Here is a 24776-nt window from a genome sequence, read left to right as displayed (position 1 = left end):
TCATCAATGCACTTGATTAACAGCATCCTTTTATACATTGCATCATAAATGGTTTGGATATTATCTTTTCCAGACTTCCGCCAGTCAACAATTCAGTCGCATACAATGCTGTGTTCTGAAAATATATTCACAATTTCTCACTCACATTAAGACCTGCGTTAGACACCAGTTGGCTTCTTTTTGGTGTAGAATGACTCCCCCCACCCCTTACCCTGGTCCAATGGGATACTAATCTCGTCTTTGCTTCATCTGTTATTCATTATTTTGCTTCCAAGGCACCAGAATTTCTTCACTTTGTCAACTAAAGGATCCACAATTTTTATGTTTATGGTTAACTTCATTCTGGTACTTCTCACAACTTACACCTTTCTTTGGTTTACTCTGAGTTCAAATTCTGCCCTCAGGAAATCGCTAATTCCATTCTGTAATACTTCCTTGTTTCTAAAGTTTCCTAATATATTTTTGGAAGGAAAAATGTCAAGTTTCCATGAAAGAGAATGAAGAGAGCACTTCCGAAAAAGATCTAGTGATGATTTTTTTATATTGTGATGCAAAAAGAGACAGCCAGAGTTGCAACTAAAATGGATGTTTATGTAGCCAGTGACCGGTAGATACATACAGCAGCATATGTGATTACTGTCTGCAAAATACGTTGTGAATAGAGTTAGTAGCAAAGAATTAATAAATTTAAATTTCATTCACTGTGTGTGGCAGTTTCCCATACATCTCAGTGTTTATGATATCATATCTACTGAACTATGTGTGGTACCCTGACATAATTGTGTAGGTGCATTTAGCAGCATATTTGAATACTGTCTGCAAAATTTATTGTGAATAGAGTTAGTAGGACACATGTAATTAATTTAAACATCATGTACAATGTGGAAATTTTTCACATGTCTCAGTGTTTGATGTCATATCTCTTGAAGTATGAGTCATACAGTGACACATTTGTGTAGTCACATTCAGTGACATATGTGGATACTGTCTGTGAAAAATGTTACAGATAGATTTAGTAGCAAAGAAGTAATAACTTCAAGTGCCATGTATGATGCAGCAGTTTTTCACACACCTTGTTGTTCAAGATGTTATATCTTCTGAATTGTGATAGACAGGTGGTTCTTATCCCCACAGTGATTGTTGCCTGGCAGTAAGGGATATGTGTACCAAGTTGGTTGAAATGAGTACAGTGGTTTAGGAGGACATGGGGAACATACACACACACATATGAGGTGGTTTGATAAATCTGGTAAAAAGCAAAAAAGATGTTTATTTGACATAGTCCCCTTTGAAAGTTATGCACATGGTCCAGCAACTCTCCAGCTTTTTCATCCAATTGGAAAATAGGTTGTGTCCAACTCCACAAAATACTCATTGACTGCAACTATCACTTCCTTATTTGATGAAAATGTTTTCCCAGCAAGTCAAATTTCCAAGTTAGGGAACAGAAAGAAGTTACTTGGGGCTAAGCCTGGTGAATTGGTGAATAGGGCAGATGATGAACCAATTCAAAGCCCAATTCATGCGCTTTCACGATTGTTATCACTTTGTGTGTGATGGTGCATTACCCTGGTGATGAGACACTGTTTTGCATCCCAGCCTTTGTCTCTTTTTCAGCCAACACAAATGACCCAGCAATGAAGCACAACATGGTCCAGTTATGGTTCTGCCTTTTCCAAGTAATATATGAGGATTATTCCTTGAAGTCCCCAAAAACATTGACCATCACCTTACCGACTGACAAAGTGGTCTTTGCCTTCCTCGCCGTACTTTCACCAGCCTTTGGACTCTGGTCTGTAATGTTGGGTCCAGGCTTCAGCACAAAAAGACTTGCGGATTACGATTAAACATTGCCAGACATTCTGTTTAAATGTTGCACCAGATGAGCTTTTGGTCAGTTGTGAGCAATTGTGGCACCTGTCTCGCACACAACTCCTTTGTAGCCAATTCTCTGTGTAGGATATTATGCACTTGCTCCGTTGAGATGGTCACAATCTCAGCAATCTCATGAATTTTTATTCAGTGGTCTTGCATTTTTATTTATTTACATTTTATGGCCGTCATTGGACCACTCTACACAACTTCATACAAATAATTTTTCAGTTTCCTGTCAGCTCAGTACTTCTTCATTCTCTTGGATCTCATCCTTCTTTCTTCATCAGAAATCACCCTTCCTATTGTCTGCTTGTTGATTCTCATTTGCAGTCTGGTGTGTTTGTCTGTGAGTTTCCTGATTTTTGTCAGTTTTGTTTCTTAGGTCTTCCAAGGTAATCTGTAGCTCATCCACATCTTCCTTGATTTCTGAAATCCACTTAATGTTGCACTTACTATTCCACAATTTTTCTATTATGCTCCTGATGACCCTGTTCTCTGTTGTTCCGATTAGATGCCAAAAAAATGAAATGTGTTTCTTCCTGATTGTACTCATTACTGGTTCTATTTCCTTGTAGCTACTCTCCAGTGTCCGTTACCATATGATTGATTTTTTTTTTTTTTTTTTTTTCAGTGGTTTCCTTTATGGTGACCTTAATTGAATGGCCCAAATGTGATTCGTCTGTGATGCTTATCCGACCACATGTAAATTCATTAATGGTCTTCAATGATGATACAGAGTCTGTGTGAACTTCATGCAATTCTGTTTTGATTTGTGTGGCAGTCCAGCCCTTAAATCAATATTTTCAATAACAGCACAAAACTCGGTTTTCTCCATTTACAATTGCAATTGACACACTGACCAATTCAGACGCTGTCAACCATGAACTTTACTCTGTGCATTGTTGAAATTCTTAGACATTCCTTGAAGTAATAAAGGATATCAACTATGAAGGCACAACAACAAAATTTCCATTCTTTCATGGAAATTTACCAGAATTATCAAACGACCCTCGCACATACATCCATTTCTGTTGTATGTATGGGGTTAAACAAAATGCAGTGCATATTTTTTTTGGCTTGGAGCTCTTGTAAAAACGAAATTTTATTGTCCCAAGGTAGTTATTTAGTGAAGTTGAATATTTAAAATTTTTAGGACTGAGGGTAGATGAGAGGCTTTTTTGGAAGAATCATGTTTAAAATGTTCAGAAACAGAATACTGCTTTCTTCACTACAAGAATAAACTCCACTGTCTCTGACACTGATACTCTAAGGCTTGTTCACGTTGATTACTTTCACTCTCTTGCCTCATATGGGGCTATATTTTGGGGCATTCTGTGCACTCGCCAAGAATACTCTTGGCTCAAAAAAGGATGGAAAGACTGATTTGTCATATCACTTCAAAAGCTGCTGTTTGGATTTCTAGAAATTACAACTGTGCCATCCCTGTACTTATATTCCATCATGTATCTTGTTGACAGTACTGACTCATTCAGAAGTATAAATTCAGGGAATACTAGGTGGAAAAAATATATGGTTGAATAACACTTCCTTAAGCATTTTACAGGAAGGTGAGTACAATTCAACAGGTTTCATTTTCGGTAGACTTCAAATAGAGCTGAAAGCGTTTTGTGATAAACCCTGAATATTCAAATCCAAGCTGGAAGGTTTCTTTGTTGCTGTTGTGAACACAAGTTCCTTGCAGTAATTGAGAGCTTTTATCTTCAATGTGTTACTTATTTGCATACATTATCACAGTTTTTCTACTTTTTTAATTGAGTCTTTTGTTTTTTTATAAGTTTTCTGATCAGTTTTCTCTACACTGACACATACCAGGTCAGGCTCACATTTTCCCACAGAACTTGATAGTTAAATAGACGGAGAGTAATGTGTATAATTTTTTTTCATGTTTCTTATTTTACTGTATTAGGTGAACTTTCAGTTGGTGGCACAGCATGTTTATCAATTTGTTTCAGTTTCGAGAATTCTGTCAATTTCTGTGGCTTCAGCGATGTTTCCCGCAGAGACCGCTGTGGCGTGTGGTGTGCACTGGTTAATCATGACGGGCTGGCTGTCCCTGTGGGAACGCACAAACTTCTGCTCGTCACGGAAATTTTCTGTGGCAAAGCAGCAAGCTGCAGAGATACTCTTCTGCTCCGTCCTCGGACTCGTCTACATTTTTACGTACGTGACACCGAAGGACGGGCGGAACAGGACTCGATATACCATCTACTACATGGTCTGCTTTGCAGAGAACGTTCTGGCAGTGACAGCGTGGGCCACAGCTGACACGGTGATGCAGGAGAAGTGGTACTTCTACCCACTTTTGATTGGGTGCATTGTGCCTTTTGTTATAGGTATAGGTTTTATGCTTCTCTATTACTTGTGTTTTCACCCTAGACTACAAAGGGTAAAGTGTTGTGGTAAGTCCCACGACAGGTCCAAAAGGGGAGATGTGGAGCTGCACGGTAGCAACAGCAACAGTGGCAGTGTGGAACGGAATTCATTGACATACGAACCTAGCAATGAGTCTGCCAACGAAGCTAGTGACCCAGTCAGTGAACAGGCAGGCAACAGTTGTGCCGAAGTGATCAGAATTGAGATAAAATCTCACAAGCAATCACAGCGACAGCACGATGAAGTAAGTCTGGAAAACGGTGAACAGGACGTACCTTCTGTATCTGATATGGAAGTACACCAGTGTAACAATGACCCACAGAGTACAGCATAGGTACGCATTTACTGAAGTTGTTATTGAGTACAAAGTTTATAACTGGAGTGATAGTTTTTGATTTGTGTAACAGATCAAATATTTATAATATTTATACTCTTTATTTTTGTTAACAAAACATTTTTTCCTTCTGCTCAAATAATTCCTAAGGATTTTTAAATTTTGTAATATACATCTCAAACTGTAGGTGCCAAGCACTGAGCTGTTGCAGCATTTTGGAAATGTTACATTTTTGTTTTATAAAATACAAAAGAAAAAATTTGTTTAGTTGTTGTTTGCTATTACAGTCATACATGTCCTGTCCTACCTATCCATCTAAAAATACATCCGCTAAGGTTTGCATTTGAGTGCTTTTCTGTAAGCTGGCACCAGCAAAAACTTCAGACTAAGTTAATTTAAACAAATGTGTTAAAATTCAGGCTGTGAAAGGGGGAATGTCATTACAATTTAGCAACAGCAGAGCTAGGGGAATAAGACAACAAATATGTATGTCTTGAAAATTGCAGTTCTTCAAAAATCTGTTAGTAGTAAATAGAGCTAATGTATAAAATTTTGTACACACAAACCACCAACCCTAAAAAGGATTAATTTACAGAATTTTAAATTAAAAACAAATGAGGAGTTTGACAATAAAAGCAGACATTAAAAGAAGTTCCACATGTTGAAAAGATTGACAACTTGCACTGGAATATTATGCTATAGGACAGTACTGAGTTGAAGAATGTGCTGGTCAACACAACACGAAAGATTGCTGTGTGCAAATGATCTTTTTGGTTCACTTACTAATCTGGTGCTATCTCAGTTAATGCCCAGGAACTTTACACCTGGTGCCTTGTACATTGTGTTCCCATTCAAATACATTTCTCTCTCTCTCTCTCTCTCTCTCTCTCTCTCTGTCTGTGTGTGTGTGTGTGTGTGTGTGTGTGTGTGTGTGTGTGTGTGTGTGTGTGTATAGACAGAAAAGTTCTGTGCTCATCAACTGCTCGTACTGGTACAGTCATGTTCCAATCTGAAGTAAAAGTGATTTCGGAAAATATCCCTGGAGACTGCTGTGACAACTTTCTGTTAATGTCATTAATTTGACAGACAATGAGAACAAGAAAGGTGTGATTAGCACTGACAAGGAAGGTGATGGGATGTCCAAGCAAATGCTGACAAACAATAGTATAGTCAGTCGACTTTGTGCAAATTGCAGAAAGAGGAACACAATGCCCCAAAGTAGAATAAGCAGAATGCACACAAATAATAATTTGTTGATTGTATAGATAAATGCGTTTTTAGAAAGCAGTTTCTGCAGTATTATGGACAGAATAAGGAAGTATAATATTTGCAAAAACTTCACAGCTTTTTTTGCACAGGACTGGAATTTCAGGTTAATAAAGAAACTCAGAAAAAAGTGGTCTATCCCAATGAACTCTGAATTCTTAGCACTACACTGTGAATAAATAGTGAAAAGTGACAGTGTGTGATGAGTATTGTCAAGCAACAGTGCCAGACACCATTTCATTGTTGTGAATGCAGAGTTTCATTTTGTATCCACTTCCTCTCCATGGCTATAATAGGACAACTTCATGTAGAAAGGAACAGCCTACCAGAACCATGTTCATCATAACAAATGTAGCACATAGGTGTGATCAAAGGGTGCACATTTTATAGAAAATTAAGAAAAAACACTTGGCTCTTCTAAGTTGGTCACCCCAAGGAGTAGTTCATCAAGGGCTTAACCAGAGCTTAAAGGATGGAGCCACTATCTTAGTATTTCCCCAGTTCAGAAATATCGTGGATCCGAGGCTGATATGCAGAGCAGTCTGAGTTATAGTGAGGAAGTGTGTAGTCTGCACGTGACCCATGTTTACATTTAGTGATTTTGCTGTTTCCTCTTCGTTTACTGCTCTCACATCAAATGAAAACAAAATGAATTTTTGTGGCCGGGAGTTATCAAGTGAATTAAAATACATTCACATAAGTTTCAGATTTTAATTTATTTCTACTTTTCTGACAGCCATGCATTAATCGCCTTGTAGAACAATGAAGTTATTTTTGTCAGTTTGCTAAAGAAATTTGGTTTTTATTAATCTTTTACGCTGAGGCAGTCAGTATGTTTGAAACGAAGTGTTTGGTTCCACACTTCATTTCAAGTGCACGTTTTCGTCCACTAGCACGTATGGCATTATGCCATAATAAAGAATAAAAAATGCGTTAACACAGTACTGTTACCCCAAGAAAATTTACATTCCGAAACCCACACTGAAAAGCTTAATTTCGGCTCGAGGCCTACTTCATTGGGAATCTGGACACACGAATGTGCTCGTAAGTATGCACTTTAAATGTGCCATTTTAGTATGGTTCACAAAATTCCGATGCTCTTGGAGTAGCCTCTGATGTCTTGTTTCTTTTATGACATAATGTAAGATCTTTTAATGTTTTACACATACAAACATACGGACTTCCAGCGTCATAGTAGCTGCCAAAGCGTGGTGGCGCCTGTTATCTGGCGCTCTCTAACGACTACTGAAACGAACCTATCTCTTAACAGGTCGCAGGAAAATATTGCCATTTAAAAGTATTTTGAGCCCAGAAGATCAGACATTCATGTCGTTATTATGAGCAAATTGATGTAGTGCTACAGGAAGCTCTCTCTCCTCTGCGGTAGCTAATTTATTTGTGGAAAACTTTGAGGACAAGTCACTGGACTCAGCTAAAAATTTTACTGGCACATTTGTGTGATATATCTTAAAGTGTAACACTCGCAAAAAATATCAACATTATATGTGAAAGCTTAGCTTCTCTTGCAGCTTATTAACCTTAGAGATCAATATTATATGTGAAAGCTTTGCTTTTCTTGTAGCAACACTATGTATATTAATTTAAAACATTAACTTTTCCTGTTTGTGTATCCGCCCTACTTAACAGTGATGTTGCTATTAGCTGACTACATCATGTGTCCTGTGGTCTGAACATCCGCTGTCATCAGCTGGCGGGATCACGTGACATGAGCTGTGACTGGCTTACAAAAGTGCATCAAAATCTTGATTACAATGGTTCGGAAAGTAACATGCAGTGTTTGGTGGAATTCAAATTTATACTTTTGTAATATGAAAATATGCAGCGCACATGTTACTGCACATCAAAAATCTTTCCAAAAGGAGTTTTCTTCCCTGAGTTTCGTTTTCTACGCCTGTGTATAAAAACATAACCATTCAAAGAATTGATAAGTTTTACAGTTCAGAGGGAAAATATATGATCACTTAATAACACGAAAAAAGTGTATTCTCATCTGGGAGAAAGTGTATTTTTAACTGGGAAATCCAGGAATTTTTTTCCTTGTCCACATGTACACCCTGTTTATGTGCACCCTGTATTTGTGTTATGCATTTTTAGGGGAGGACTGAAACTGCAGCCTCTTGCATCCATTTGGGAAACAAACAGCTACAAATTAAGAGAAATTACTTAAACCCCAGAAAACATGCAAACTTACGAAAATTAGTATTATGAGAAAATTAAAGTGTCCTTATGTTAGTTTACAGTTTCATCCGGATTTTGGCCTGTCCCATTTCTTCAAGCCTTTTGACACACACATGAATTCAAAAAGAGTTGTTACATGAAATGCTTTGACTTTCATACAGGTGACAAAGAATCCTGTATTGTCGTGCATTGGAAATATGTCTAATGTTTGTCTTGAAAATGAACAATTGTATATTAATGAACTTTATAGTGAGCTGTCACTTGAAAATGTCACAATAGGCCAACAGGTATATTTAATAAAAGTCAAAGTGAGAAACTTCATTTCTAAAATACTGGAGGGTTGTAGATGCAACTAAACAGAAAATATTGACGAACTGTTTGGGGCTTTATTAAGTGTGTGGCTGTTTTTAAATGTGTGTCAGACAAGATTCACCAAAATCAATCTGGACTGTGCTAGTGGATGAGCTACGCGATGCCAATTTCCTTGTGTGCCAGTGCATATCCAAGGGGACAAAGGTGCATGCGTGAAAATCAGTGGAAAGAATGTACTGTATGCATAAGCTCTCTTAGGGTCCACATGTTGCCCTATTTTTCGGTCAATCTTCCATGCATCCACGTTTGTGCTCAGCAATTTGCGCTACAACTATTGTGACAAAGTGTGAGGTGAAGACGAAAACATGAAGGTGACTATCAGTAAAAGCATCTCTGAATGGCATAGGTACTGCATGCAAGGTCAAGAAACAGAAAGTGATTGCAATGACTTGGTTCATAGCAAGATTTTGGTTTTCTGCTTGGAGAAACTGCAAACCTGTCTTTCTTGGCAAGATATTGTTATGCACAATGCATTTTCCGCAGCAGTTAGGCTGGCAATAACATTTGTCACTAACACATATACCAATTAGAGCTGTTTATTCCCTATGTTACTGATCATCCCTGAAATTGGGAAATAATCAAGGGATTGTTTTGGTGGTTACGTGAAGAAGAAAGTACACAGGTTCCTTGGCATGCTACATTTTTTACCACTGCCACTAACCACGAGCTGCTGAATTGAAAGAACCATTAACAGCTGCATTGGCTGGTCCCAAGGCGAAAGTCATTGTTGCAATGGTCACAGCCAATGATCAGTGTGTTAGAGGCAGCCAAGAAGACTCTAGCTGAAGTTGCTCTTCTTACACACCCCACAAAAGATGCGCCCCTGGCACTGGTGGTGGATGCTAAGCAGGTCACGCTCAGTGCGGCACTTCAGCAATATGTCAGTGAGATGTGGCAGCCACTTGCCTTCTTTACGCACAAACTAGTGCTGGTGCAACAAAGGTGGAGTGCATACAATCAGGAATTCTTGGCCATTTATACAGTGGTGAAGTTTTTCCGCACACAGCTAGAAGTGCGGATCTACGCAATATACACTGACCACAAGCCTCTCATTCATGCCTTCCATCAAAACGATGATAATTGCTTGTCAACACAACTTAACCAGCTCAAGTACATCACTCAATTCACAACAGGTATACAACACATCTTGGGGTTAAATAACATGGTGGCTGACAATTTACCACAGGTTAGTGGTGTCCCGAACACCACTGATCTGTTATACCTGTGTGTCGTGCAGCAGTCTGATCAAGAGGTACGTACCTCCTTCGAGACACAGGGACAGGATTACAACTTGAAGTTGTGAATGTGCCCAGTATAGACACTCGTCTATGCTGCGACACTTCCACTGGGAAAACACACCCATATATGTGAGCAGGTATACGCAAGCATTTCTTCCGTGGACTACATGACATCTGCCACCCAGGCACCAGAGTATCAGCAAAACCGCCTGCTCTGGTTGGCCCCGAGTACAAAATGATTGTCGGCAGTGGATCCAAGCGTACATGGCTTGTCAACAAAGTAACATTGCTTGTCACATGCTGCGCCCATCAGTAATATCCCTTAGACAGTAGAGACATTTTCCCACGTCAGATGTACGACATTATTTATTGACAATGATAGGCAGATTCACACAGTGGCCTGACACACTTCAGGTTGGCAACACCTGTGTCAAGACACTGACAGTGGTATTAATGTCACAGTGGGTTGTGCGATTTGGCTGCCCATTAGATATCATTACTGATAGGCGATGCCAATTTGAATTGGAGCTCTGTCACAGATGAGCAAACTTGGCAGTGCTACCCACTATCTCTCCATGAGCTACCACCCAGCCAGCAATGCAAGGTCGAACACTGGCACCACTCCCTCAAGGCAGAGCTCATGTGTTACGACACTAGGTGGACTAAAGCCTTACCCCTTGTTTTACGCCAAGAGAGGTCGCGCAGTGGTTAGCACACGGGACTCGTATTGTGGGAGAATGATGGTTCAAACCCGCATCCAGATATCCTGATTTAGGTTTTCCGTGATTTCCCTAAATCGCTTCAGGCAAATGCTGAGATGGTTCCTTTGAAAGGGCACCGTCGACTTCCTTCCCCGTCCTTCCATAATTCGACGGGACCGATGACCTCGCTGTTTGGTCCCTTCCCCCAAATCAACCAACCAACCTTGTTTTACATCACCTGCAAGCGGTACCTAAACGAGACCTGGATGACGCACCAGCAGAGCTAGTATACAGTGAGACGTTGTGCCTATCGAGAGAATTTGATTCAAGTGCTTTGTCAAAGGAAAGTTTACACCAATCAGAATGTATAGCGCAACTCAGATAGCGTATCACATGGATCTGATCCCAGTCAGCATCACGGCTGGACAACGTCAATCATTCGTGCACAAGAAATTATCAAATAGTGCTCACATTGTGCTATGTCACAATGGAATTAAACCAGTCCTTATACCACCATATATCAGTCCCCACCGTGTCCTCACCTGCAACTACAGAACTCCGGACATTCTGGACAATGGTGTACACAATACTGCCTCAACTGACCAGGTTGAATGTTCTGTCGTGTTTGAGGACCACATCAATACGTCCCTGCCCAGTCAGCCGCCTTCTACAGGTGACCAGCCACCTGCTGCCTCACTGGTGTCACAGTTGCCGCCCCAGACATGCTGTTATTGGCATGTCCACTTTCCTGCAAGATTCCTCGATAGCATCGGGTCTCAAGGATTCAAAAGACACTCTGCTTTTCTGGAGGGGGGGGGGGGGGGATGCTGATGTGGCATGATCAGCTGATTGCCCGTAATGTCAATGAGGATCACGCGCCATCCGTTCAGAGGGCTGTCTCGCACACTTATTATTCCTTGCTGTGACAGCAGAGTGTTCTTTGAACTTACTGTGTTATGGTTGAAAATTATTATTGTCTTGTTGTTTGCATTAGTCAAGATGTTCATTGCTGTTGAGACTCAATAAATGTTACTCTCTTTCCATTTATTTGTATGGTAATTCGGAGAGAGTACAGGAGCATAATTAAAAGATAGTTGTATACTACAAATTCATTAACTGTATACCCCACGTAATATATGAAAGCAAGTGGTGGTCTTGTAGTCCTACAATACTCAGCTTCAGTAGTGAGCCCAACATGATAAGTGCTGAAAGAATACGATTTTTGACAGAAGATCTCATCTCACATCTATAAAATGACAGATAATGACCCTCACATCACGTCAAGACTGGCACAGATCCCTCTTCTGTCACCACATTCCATGCCAAAGGTATTCATTTATAAAGATCTCAAACATGTGACCAGGTGATGTTCCACGATGACACGATACATCCCACACTGCAACCTCCTAATTCAGGACCATACACTCAAAATGGAACCCATAACTTTCACATTTTGAGTAATGAGAAACCTACCACTGTCTCCCTTAACCACCTCAAACCAGCACAGATACTGCAAGACGAATCTCCTCCAGTGTCGCTGGATGATGATGACGTCCACCTTGACAACCCTAACACTGACATATGCAACGCAACACTTTAGCTGCCACAAGAACTGTGCAATGCTGCCACATCTCCACATGCCTGACTGACCTCCCGGACCCGTAACATCGCACAGCACAGCTGCACCAGACAACTACCAAAGCACCTTGCCCCCTACCATGTATACAGGATCTGCCATGCTGCTTCTTCCTATGCCAGAAGTGGTCCGGTCATACCTCGTGCAAGCTCTGGCCGTGATCTGATTGGCCATAAATGCTCCCGCATGCTCAGCGAGAAATGACCCGCATGCTCAGCGAGAAATGATCCAGTTGGTCCCTCTACACACAACATACGTGGTCCAGCTGGTCACCCTCACCTGCACCACCACAAATAGTGATGCTGCCTGGTACTCCCACATTTGTTGACACAGACTGGTCAACACACTCCACAGCACTTCACACTGCTGGCTGCAGTTCTTTGAGGACATTCGTTCTAGAGTGACCAAATGTTTTTGACACAAGTGGTGTGGAAGCTCTTTGGCTCAGTGCAATGCGACTTGAGTGTGAGCTGGATTATGCAATTGACTAGACACTCTGTATTACTGCTCTGTTTAATAAATAGTATTCTTTGATGCGAGCATGTTCTCTGTATTGGTGGTTTGCTATCCGTGTAGTATCCCACTTTCTACACTGTGAAACACTGCCTGTAGCCTTGATAACAGCTTCAAAATTTGGCAAGGGATAAAGTTCCCAAGTTTCTTTAGTTATGGGATACCTTGATGAAGCCACTTCCTGATGATTCAATCTTTTAGAGCTATAATGTTGACTGCTACATTTCACTGACTAAATAGTCCCAGAACTTTTTTTCACAGGTATAAGTTCGGATGACTTGCGGGGGGGGCGGGGGGGGGGGGGGTCACTTGAGGTGTGATATTGATATTGGGTACCTGAGTGTTTGTCTAACCAGAAACACCCCCCCCCCCCCCCCCCCCCCCCACACACACACACACACACACACACACACACACACACACACACACACACACAGAGGGGGGGGAGAGAGAGAGAGAGAGAGAGAGAGAGAGAGAGAGAGAGAGTACACAGTACGTATTTCCAGCCAGTTGCTGTCCAATCAATGCATTGCATGGCCTTTTGTTTCGTGAGAACTGTTTCGATTGTAGAATATTTCCCCAGAAAATGCTACTGTACCTTAGTAATCAATGTGCATGAGTATAATATATCTCCTAACCATTTCAGAACTAGTTTTACTGCAAAGAATTCTTAGTTTGAAGTTCATTTTTGTACTCTTGAATTTTGGGTTGTTCTCATTACCCATACACATTATTGGCTGTGCTGCATTTTCATTTTTTCTTTATGGAAATTAATGGGTATTGTTTTGTGGGGATTTACTATTAATCTGATTCTGGTAAAACATTCAAACACTTATTCTGTTATATCTTTTGTAGACACAGTAAGATCACAGATAATGATAAATGTTACAGATCATGATCCAAAAGAATTTTTCTAGGCCTAAAGTCGCTGAATGGGAGCAGAGCCTGTCCCTGTGTTTGCTGTCAAGATGAAAGTGACGGCCATGAGATGAGAGGTACTCCACCAAAGTCCGACTGCTTTCATGCAAAATAGGGAGCGAGAGGCCCTAGCAATGAGGATTATGAGAGTAACATTCTGAAAACAAAAATGATTAGGCTTTCTAGTGTAATTACTTTAAGTTTGTACAAAAGTAGAATCTTAAATTCTTCATCATGATAGCAGGGAAAAATGAGTAAGCTACCCACAAACCTTAATTATTGCGAGTTTCTTTTTACTTATTTACAGCATGTACATGAAGTCTGGGAACATTTTCAATTATTTATTGTACAAGAACTAAACATTGTACAGATGTCATACATATTGCATTTTGAAGTGAAAATCTGAAAGTGGTTTTTTTTTTTCGGGTTCAGGTACCCACGAACTTCACGATGAAAATGAGGTAAAGCCCCATCCTGCTGAAAGATGAAGGGAGTGCCCGATTGCTGAAACATGTCCAAGTAGGAATATCCAGTGACAGTGCTCTCGGCAAAGAAGAATGGCCCGTACAGTTTTCAACAAGGCACAAAAAACATTTACGTTTGGGAAATAATGCTCAGATTCAATGCATTCGTGCGGATGCTTTGTACCCCATATTCGACAATTACGCCTGTTCACTTTCCCATTAGTGTGAAAACTGGCTTTGTCGTAAAAAATTAAGTGATCAACAACGTTGTCCCCATCTTCATTCACTTCTTGCAACTGCAAACAAAACTCAAAACACTTGTCTTCGTTGTCGTCATTGAGCTTCTGCACTAGCTCCAATTTGAATGGTTTCATAGAGAGCTTCTTTCAAAGGACTTCCTACTCTGTCATTGGAGCCATTTTGAGTTCACGGGATGCACGATGCACCAGTTTCTTTGGACTCCTTATGAATGTCTCTCGTTTGTGCTCCACATTCACTTCACTTGCAATGGGACATCTGCTTCCCTTTGCCGGACACAAGCAACCCGTCACAACAAATTTGATGCGCCAGTGGTAAATAGCCTTCCTTGTTGGTGGCTTCTTACCGTATTTGGTTCTAAACATCTGTAGAACAGCTGTGGCACACTTGTTTATGTCGAACTCCAACACACAGAAAGCTCTCTCTGCACCTGAATTTGCCACGTTTGCGACTAGCGCTGACTATCAGCAATTTACCAAACTACGCTGTGGTGGTATACATGGAAAAAGAACTTTCAGGGTTTCTCTTCAAAATGACATACATATGATATCTGTAAAATTTGGTTCTTGTGCAATAAATAATTGAAAGTGTTCCCAGACTTTATGTACACCCTGTATTCTACATGTATATCATCTACTGCAAAATCGTATAAGCGTTCTGACAGTCAGGACGTACAGGATGTTAATTAACATGAGATCATCCTTTGTGGGATGGATAGAGGACTTAAGAAGAAGCAACAGAGTTCGTACATACATATGGTCAATTTTTTTTAGTTTCTTAGTTACAGATTCCTCTCTTTTTTTCTAGTATGACATAAGGTCACTGGCAGCTATATACATTTAAAGCAAAATGATAAAGCAGGAGGGATTCGAGGTATAAGCACCCACTCGCCTGCACCATGTCCCATCAGAATTTCTGCTTCTGTGATGTTACCTGGAGATAAGTAGCTTTAAGAATCTGTGAGTGAAGAGTTCCTGAGGAGTGAGAAAATGCATACCACTCTCAGTCAGAGTTATGTTGCACCTCACTTTCGGGAGTAGTTTCCAAAGAACGAAATAAAGCCTGGTATTCTCAAGCTGCAGCAAGTCTCACCTCACGATCTCCATCAGGTTCTTGAGACCGCGATGTTATCAGTTCTTTAAGTGTAATGGTGTATTCAGAAAGACTCGTTCATTTTCTACATGTTTTTAAACAAAATCAAAAGCAAACTTAATAAATCCCTTTTTTTCCTATTAAAGAGTATAAATCAAATCTGTCAAAAGTGGCAAAGAAATGTCCTCAAGTGTTTAATACACAAAGTGAAATCTGTATATACTAACCAATTATTTTTGTTGTTGGTTTGTATTCGCAAAGATAAGATTGCACAGCTTAATTCTGCCCACTGATGTAAACTTCACATTTGTCACCAAGAACCAATTATATTTGTTGTTGGTTTGTATTCGCAAAGATAAGATTGCGCAGCTTAATTCTGTCCACTGATGTAAACTTCACATCTGTCACCAAGAACCAATTATATTTGTTGTTGGTTTGTATTCGCAAAAAAGATAAGATTGCGCAGCTTAATTCTGTCCACTGATGTAAACTTCACATCTGTCACCAAGAACCAATTATATTTGTTGTTGGTTTGTATTCACAAAGATAAGATTGCGCAGCTTAATTCTGCCCACTGATGTAAACTTCACATCTGTCACCAAGTTAAAAAAAAAAAGCTAACAGTGCATCATCTATTGGTTCTCTGATGTACTACACTGATCTGATTAAACATCTGAACAACTAAGCTGAACAGACAATTTTAGATAAAACTTTAAACTACCATATGCTTTGTTTTCCATATTCTGATTTTGACGAAATAAAGCCTATATTGTATGTTGCCCCAGGCTATGCTGAAATTATCTGTGAAAACCCTATGAGTATTCATCTAGTAGTTTCAGAGACTAACGTGTTCAACAGACAGATCCAATGGTTTAACAGTTTTATTATGGGGTTTAATAATTTCTATGTTGTTCATGTATATTGGTGAGAGTTAGGCTCTGAATAGTGCCATTTCTATTCCTAGACTGAGGGATTTGATGTGCTCTATTTCATGAATAGCGACTATTGCTTGCATCACCTTCTCTGTTATGTGTTTTATGAAACATTTTGCACTTATTTGTAACATAACAACCTGGTATTTGAAGTCTAATATGATTTTCGCTCCCATATTAAGATATCTATCTCAGCACCATAATTCTGGTTTTGCCAAATGTATTTCAAAGTCATGTTCTCCCATATCAATGTAGTGTGGTTAGACATGTTTCCTGAAACGTAGCACAATGTACAGGACAAAAATATGGAAACCCCGTAGAAATGTATACTTGAACATAAATGCAGGTGCTGGCCAATGTCTGCAGGTTGCATTGTTGTATTTGACCACAAATGGCACCTGTACAATATCCTCAATACGTTTGCGAGTGTCAGTCATGTTTTGAACAGTGTTCTGTGTGATTGAAAGTGCTTCATGTTGGACCTAAGTGAATTTGAATGGCGCGGGTGGGGATTGTTTGAGTTGGTGCTCATGTGGTGGGCAGTTCTGCACCAAGGCACCCAAAGTGTTCGATGCTTCAAGAGGCACTGTATTGAAACCTGAAACTGCATACAAGGAAAGCGGAAGAACATCATCCGCACAGTCACAACATGGGCAAAAGTGTGCATTGGATGATTGTGACAGGCAGTCAATGAAGAGGATTGTGATGAAAAATAAGACTATGACAGCTGCAAAAGTCACTGTAGATCTGAATGTCGCATGCGCAAACTTTGTCAGCACCAAGAGAACACAAAGTGCACTCCAGAAGTAGGGAACTGGAGGGCAAGCTGGAATTCCAAAACCATTTATCAGTGATGCAAATGCTTGTCAACAGGAAAAGTGGTGCCAAAGCCAGAAACCTGGAGTATGGATCAATGGAAGAAAGTCATTTGCTTGGATATGTCTTGTTGCACACTTCTGACCAGATTTATGTCCCAAAAGTGAAACATGGTAGGATTTTGGTGATGATTTGGCAGCCATATCACGGTATCCCGCAGGCTCCACAGTTATTCTGCAAGGTTGCATTACTACCGAGGATTATGTGACTGTTTGGTTGATCAGGTCCGTCCCTAGTTCACACAACTCACATCGTCCAGGACGGGTTTTGTGAGCGTGAAGATGAATTCTTGCATCTCTCCTGCCTGCCACAGTCACAAGATCTTAATCTTATTGAGCCTTTGTGGTCTACCTTCCGTTATCATTACCTGAAGCTGCACCTATTTTGCAAGAAGAATATTATAAGATTGCCATGAAAACCATATAGGATCTGCAGTCATACATTCCAAGATGACTAGAAGCTGTTTTGAATTGTAATAATCAACATACATTCTCTGTGAAGTGCATGGCAGAGGGTACTTGCCATTGTACCAGTCAATTGGCATATGAAGCACAGTAATAACGATTCTTTAAACATGTCTGTGGACACTGTAATTGTCTAATCTTGCACTTGCGATCCTTATGAGCGTGATATGTAGGGGTTTATAGCATATTGCTGCCTGGAACTGCTATTTTCTTTGCTCACATTGTCAATAAAATCCTTTTCCGTGCTATACTCAACAAAATGCGAGGTTCTGCATTTCACGTCTAGCTAGCGATAATTTTTTGCTAACTAGGCAATATACAGGGTGGTCATACACAATCTGAAAAGCTTGTAAGGGCGTTGCAGGGTAGGATACGCTGAGTAATAATTATTAAGAAAAAGAATGCGATACCTTATGCCGTTTCAGGGTTAATTAGCACTGAAGTGAGCCAATCGTGATGTTGCACGTGCAAAATCACCAGGTAACAAATACAAAAGTCTTATTCCATCTTTGGGCATATCTACGTGAAATTGGTGTCATCAGTGTTAACATAGTAATAATAATAATAATAATAATAATAATAACTTGGACAAATGTCATTAACTACAATATAATAATATCCAAGATGAATACAATATATATTTATGCAAATGTCAATAACAATAATAAGTTTCCTAACATCAATTACAAGATAAATGAACTGCATACTATAGCGAATGACAAATAAATAATGAAACATAATTAACAATAAGTACATGAAACAGTAATAAAATAGTTGCACAGTGTGGCATATGTGTAATCTGCAGTTAATTTATTGCTCATTCTTATAAGGAAAGTGGGTCATTTGTCACATACTCAAGGAACTCTTGAGCAGAATAAATTACTTTACTTTTCACCCACCTCGAAATACTAGTTTTAATCCATTTCAAAAGACTAATTTTTTCTACTGGCACTGTGTGGGCATTTTCAGGTAATTTGTTGAAGTAAACAGAACCAAGATATTTGTAACTGTTTTGTATCTTTGCAAGCCTAGCATATGGAATATTAATTATACATCCACTTCTTACGTTATGATCATGAACTGCCCTCAAGTCAAATCTATTCAGATTCTCTTTAACAAAGACAAGGCAGTTGTAAATATACAGGCCAGGCACTGTCATTACATTTAGTTTCTTAAAATAATCTCGATATGATTCGTATGAGCTAGGTCGTGCTATGCACGTTATGGTTTTCTTTTGCCATTTAAACACTAATTTTGAGCCTACAGAATTGCTCCATAATAATATTCCATAACTCAGGTGGGAATAGAAGAATGCAAAATACGCATATAACAGAAGTTCTTTACTGACACTGCCCTTCAGCTTGTACAGCAGATAGATGATACATGGCAGTTTGCCACACAACTTCCCTGTATAGGTATCCCAGCTGAGCTTTTGATCTATGAAAAAAATTCATAATTTAACTATTTTGTTATCGTGAGTGGGAGCGTTCAGATTGAATACAATAGCTACAGTTTTACTATCATTCTTCCGCTGTACCAAGTAGTGCATCTCTCCATTGTCACTGCCTTGATGTGTTGCACATCTTCAAGGTTGGTATCACATGTGATGAATGTTGTGTCATCAGCATATAGCATTGCATCACATGATACAACTGCAGGTAAATCATTTATATAAATAATGAAAAGGAAAGGTCCACCCATTACAACTTGGAGACATTCTGACATTTGATTATTTACCTTAACTGTTTTCCATTGTCCAGGTAAGACTTCATTAGGCATAGAGCATTCTCTCTCACTCCGTAATGGTAGAGCTTTTTTATGAGAGTATTGTGGGAGACCATACTGAAAGCTTTCCTGAGTTCCAACAGTGTTGCACAGATAATATCTTTATTTCCAAAACAATTGTATATTTTTCCAACCATACTCTCAACTGCTTTGACTGTATAAGAGGCTGAATCTGAAACCATACTGTGAGGAGGTAAGTACATCATTATGTTCAAAATATTGACTCACCTGTTTATACATGCAGTATTCTATCATTTTTGATATTATGGGTATAAGTGACATTGGTCTCGTGTAACAATGAACTATGCAACAACATAAAGAGTCACTCTTAGAGCTAACAAGTAGAGACCTTGTTTCAAAAGTGAGACAAATGCCAAAGGGAAAATCTTGAAGTGTGGGAATGACTGTATTTGTTTTAAGTGACACATTATAAAGTTTATGACATAAACTGGTATTAAATGATGTGAGGCAACGATCTATACCCGGTTTAAAGAAAGATGTGATTATGATACAGTAGAGATTCCTCCCTCTCTTCTACTAAAAAATTTGAATTGGCATCACCATTACTTTTAACGTGTCATAGAAATGAACAATTTTAACTTTTTACATATTATAATTATAAATTGATTAATTACCTAAAGATATATGAAATATTTTAGTTTCAGAATACAGTTCAGTCGTCAGTAGCACAGATACTTTTAGTTCTACTTTACCGGTCTTGACAAATTACTTTGTCATCTCTAGACGCCCACAAAATTAAGGATATTATACAATAAATCATTAGATTTTGGCCATGCATCTGTGCAAATGACGACTGAATTTTTTCCTTAAATATATACTACAGTTGCTGTTACAACAACAGCTATGAATAAATAATAAATATATTAATTTAATAATAATAATAATTTGTTTATACCAGTGAACAGTACACTGCTTCGGCATAACATCCAACAAAATGTAATTCAGAAAAATATTGTTTTTGAAAAGTATATGTCCAAAAACCCCCCATGAACCATGGACCTTGCCATTGGTGGGGAGGCCTGCGTGCCTCAGCGATACAGATAGCCGTACCGTAGGTGCAACCACAATGGAGGGGTATCTGTTGAGAGGCCAGACAAACGTGTGGCTCCTGAAGAGGGGCAGCAGCATTTTCGGTAGTTGCAGGGGCAACAGTGTGGATGATCGACTGATCTGGCCTTGTCACACTAACCAAAACGGCCATGCTGTGCTGGTACTGCAAACGGGTGAAAGCAAGGAGAAACTACAGCCGTAAATTTTCTCGGGGGCATGCAGCTTTACTGTATGGTTAAATGATGATGGCATTCTCGTGAGTAAAATATTCCGGAGGTAAAGTAGTCCCCCATTCGGATCTCAGGGTGAGGACCACTCAAGAGGATGTTGTTATCAGCAGAAAGAAAACTGGCATTCTACGGATCGGAGCGTGGAATGTCAGATCCCTTAATCGGGTAGGTAGGTTAGAAAATTTAAAAAGGGAAGTGTATAGGTTAAAGTTAGATATAGTGAAGATTAGTGAAGTTTGGTGGCAGGAGGAACAAGACTTTTGGTCAGGTGAATACAGGGTTATAAATACAAAATCAAATAGGGGTAATGCAGGAGTAGCTTTAATAATGAATAAAAAAATAGGAGTGCTGGTAAGCTACTACAAACAGCATAGTGAATGCATTATTGTGGCCAAGATAGGCACGAAGCCCATGCCTACTACAGTAGTACAAGTTTATGTGCCAACTAGCTCTGCAGATGATGAAGAAATTGAAGAAATGTATGATGAAATAAATGAAATTATTCAGATAGTGAAGGGTGACGAAAATTTAATAGTCATGGTGACTGGAATTTGGCAGTAGGAAAAGGGAGAGAAGGAAACGTAGTAGGTGAATATGGATTGGGAATAAGAAATGAAAGCCGCCTGGTAGAATTTTGCACAGAGCACAACTTAACCATAGAAAACACTTGGTTTAACAATCATGAAAGAAGGTTGTATACATGGAAGAAGCCTGGAGATACTGACAGGTTTCAGATAGATTATATAATGGTAAGACAGAGATTTAGGAACTAGGTTTTAAATTGTAAGACATTTCCAGGGGCAGATGTGGACTCTGACCACAATCTATTGGTTATGAACTGTAGATTGAAACTGAAGAAACTGCAAAAAGGTGGGAATTTAAGGTGATGGGACCTGGATAAACTGACTAAACCAGAGGTTGTACAGAGTTTCAGGGAGAGCATAAGGGATTAATTGACAGGAATGGGGGAAAGAAATACAGTAGAAGAAGAATGGGTACCTTTGAGGGATGAAGTAGTGAAGGCAGCAGAGGATCAAGTAGGTAAAAAGATGAGGGCTAGTAGAAATCCTTGGGTAACAGAAGAAATATTGAATTTAATTGATGAAAGGAGAAAATATAAAAATGCAGTAAATGAAGCAGGCAAAAAGGAATTCAAACGTCTCAAAACTGAGATTGACAGGACGTGCAAAATGCCTAAGCAGGGATGGATAGAGGGCAAATGTAAGGATATAGAGGCTAATCTCACTAGGTGTAAGATAGATACTGCCTACAGGAAAATTAAAGAGACCTTTGGAGAAAAGAGAACCATTTGTATGAATATCAAGAGCTCAGATGGAACCCAGTTCTAAGCAAAGAAGGAAAAGCAGAAAGGTGGAAGGAGTATATAGAGGGTCTATACAAGGTGATGTACTTGAGGACAATATTATGGAAATGGAAGAGGATGCAGATGAAGATGAAAAGGGAGACATGATACTGCGTGAAGAGTTTGACAGAGCACTGAAAGGCTTGAGTCGAAACAAGGCCCTGAGAGTAGACAACATTCCATTAGAACTACTGACAACCTTGGGAGAGCCAGTCCTGACAAAACTCTACCATCTGGTGAGCAAGATGTATGAGACAGGTGAAATACCCTCAGACTTCAAGAATAATATAATAATTCCAATCCCAAAGAAAGCAGGTGTTGACAGATGTGAAATTTACCGAACTATCAGTTTAATAAGTCATGGCTGCAAAATACTAATGTGAATTCTTTACAGACGCATGGAAAAACTAATAGAAGCCAACCTTGGCGAAGATCAGTTTGGATTCCGTAGAAATCGTGAGGCAATACTGACCCTATGACTTATCTTAGAAGCTAGATTAAGGAAAAGCAAACCTATGTTTCTAGCATTTGCAGAATTAGAGAAAGCTTTTGACCATGTTGACTGGAATACTCCCTTTCAAATTCTAAAGGTGGCAAGGGGTAAAATACAGGGAGCGAAAGGCTATTTACAATTTTTACAGAAACCAGATGGCAGTTATAAGGGTTGAGGGACATGAAAGGGAAGCAGTGGTTGGGAAGCGAGTGAGACAGGGTTGTAGCCTCTCCCCAATGTTATTCAATCTGTATATTGAGCAAGCAGTGAAGGAAACAAAAGAAAAATTCGGAGTAGGTATTAAAATCCATGGAGAAGAAATATAAACTTTGAGGTTTGCCGATGACATTGTAATTCTGTCAGAGACAGCAAAGAACTTGGAAGAGCAGTTGAACGGAATGGATAGTGTCTTGAAAGGAGGGTATAAGATGAACATCAACAAAAGCAAAACGAGGATCATGGAATGTAGTCGAATTAAGTCGGGTGATGCTGAGGGAATTAGATTACGAAATGAGACTCTTAAAGTAGTAAAGGAGTTTTGCTATTTGGGGAGCAAAATAACTGACGATGGTTGAAGTAGAGAGGATATAAAATATAGACTAGCAATTGCAAGGAAAGCTTTTCTGAAGAAATGGAATTTGTTAATATCAAGTATAGATTTAAGTGTCAGGAAGTCGTTTCTGAAAGTATTTGTATGGAGTGTAGCCATGTATGGAAGTGAAACATGGACGATAAATAGTTTGGACAAGAAGAGAATAGAAGCTTTCAAAATGTGGTGGTACAGAAGAATGCTGAAGATTAGATGGGTAGATCACAAAGCTAATGAGGAGCTATTGAATAGGACTGGGGAGAAGAGAAGTTTGTGGCACAACTTGACTAGAAGAAGGGGTCGCTTGGTAGGACATCTTCTGAGGCATCAAGGGATCACCAATTTAGTATTGGAGGGCAGCGTGGAGAATAAAAATCGTAGAGGGAGACCAAGGGATGAATACACTAAGCAGATTCAGAAGGATGTAGGTTGCAGTAGGTACTGGGAGATGAAGAAACTTGCACACGATAGGGTAGCACGGAGAGCTGCATCAAATCAGTCTCAGGACTGAAGACCACAACAACAACAACAACATGTCCAAAACTTTGAGAACTACACCTGTCACCCAGTTACTTTTAGAACTACACAGAAGTGCCAAAGAAATTGGTGCAGACATGTGCATTCAAATGCAAAGATATGTAAACAGGCAGAACACGGCATTGCACACCTATATAAGACAACGAGTGTCTGGTGTACCGTTGATGACTGCACGACACAAAGCTTTACGCCTTTTCTGGGCCCCTCCACACCGACACTGGACTGTTGATGACTGGAAACACGTTGCTTGGTCAGACGAGTCTAGTTTGAAATTGTATCGAGCAGATGGACGTGTACGGATACGGAGACAACCTCATGAATCCAAGGACCCTGCATGTCAGCAGGGGACGGTTCAAGCTGGTGGAGGGCTGGAGGCTCTGTAATGTTGTAGGGCGTGTGCAGTTATGAGTCTTATGGGACCCGTGATATGACTCTCACAGATGGCATGTACGTAAGCATCCTGTGTGATCACCTGTGCATTACAACGGACTTGGGTAATTCCAGCAGGACAATGCGACACCCCATATGTCCAGAATTGCTACAGAATGGCTCCAGGAACACACTTCTGAGTTTAAACACTTCCACTGTCCACCAAACTCCCCAGACATGAAAATTATTGAGCATATCTGAGATGCCTTGCAACGTGCTGTTCAGAAGAGATCTCCACCCCTTCCTACTATACGGCCACGCAGGATACATGGCTTCAGTACCCTTCAGCACTACTTCAGACACTAGTCGAGTCCATGCCACGTCGTGTTGCGGCACTTCTGCATGCTCGCGGCAGCCCTACACCATATTACGCCGTTACACGGTATGAAATCTGGGGGTGCACTCACTACGGTATTTGACCAGCGTTTAACTTAGTACTGTGATGCAAACTCTGCTATGCGGATGTGTAAATGAGGCGACTGCTGATTATTTTAGTCGGTGTCGCCGACGTTCGGGAAGTCTGACTTCCTTCTCCTTCTTTCCCTCTCTATCTTGCCTCACTGAAGATGCTGTGGTTTCCGGAGCGACCTGTACACTCACGATTTATTTTTAACCTCAAGCCCCTTCAAATGAGCACGTCATCATGCAAGCAACTGAAAAGTCACCTGTGCTAAACATAAGTTGTAGGTTCTGTAATTGGTATACAAGGTGTCTTCAAAAAGTAACGGAAATATTGTTATTTCGCCT

General features: G+C 39.9%; 1 protein-coding gene across 5 annotated transcripts in view; it reads left to right on the top strand.

Annotated features, from left to right (window-relative positions):
* The window catches only part of LOC124717046 (XK-related protein 7-like), a 39543-nt gene extending 34737 nt beyond the window's left edge, over positions 1-4806 (top strand). For all 5 annotated transcript variants that reach the window (XM_047243713.1, XM_047243716.1, XM_047243714.1 and 2 more), the window contains one exon: positions 3849-4806. In XM_047243713.1, the coding sequence (XP_047099669.1) occupies positions 3849-4603 (755 nt within the window). In that variant the 3' untranslated portion in view covers positions 4604-4806. The remainder of the gene's footprint in view (positions 1-3848) is intronic.
* Positions 4807-24776: the final 19970 nt, after the last annotated feature.

This window comes from Schistocerca piceifrons, chromosome 9 (assembly GCF_021461385.2).
Source record: "Schistocerca piceifrons isolate TAMUIC-IGC-003096 chromosome 9, iqSchPice1.1, whole genome shotgun sequence".
NCBI classification, from domain to species: domain Eukaryota; kingdom Metazoa; phylum Arthropoda; class Insecta; order Orthoptera; family Acrididae; genus Schistocerca; species Schistocerca piceifrons.
The sequence above is the reverse complement of the archived record's forward strand: the minus strand, read 5'-3'. Positions and strand labels throughout refer to the sequence as shown.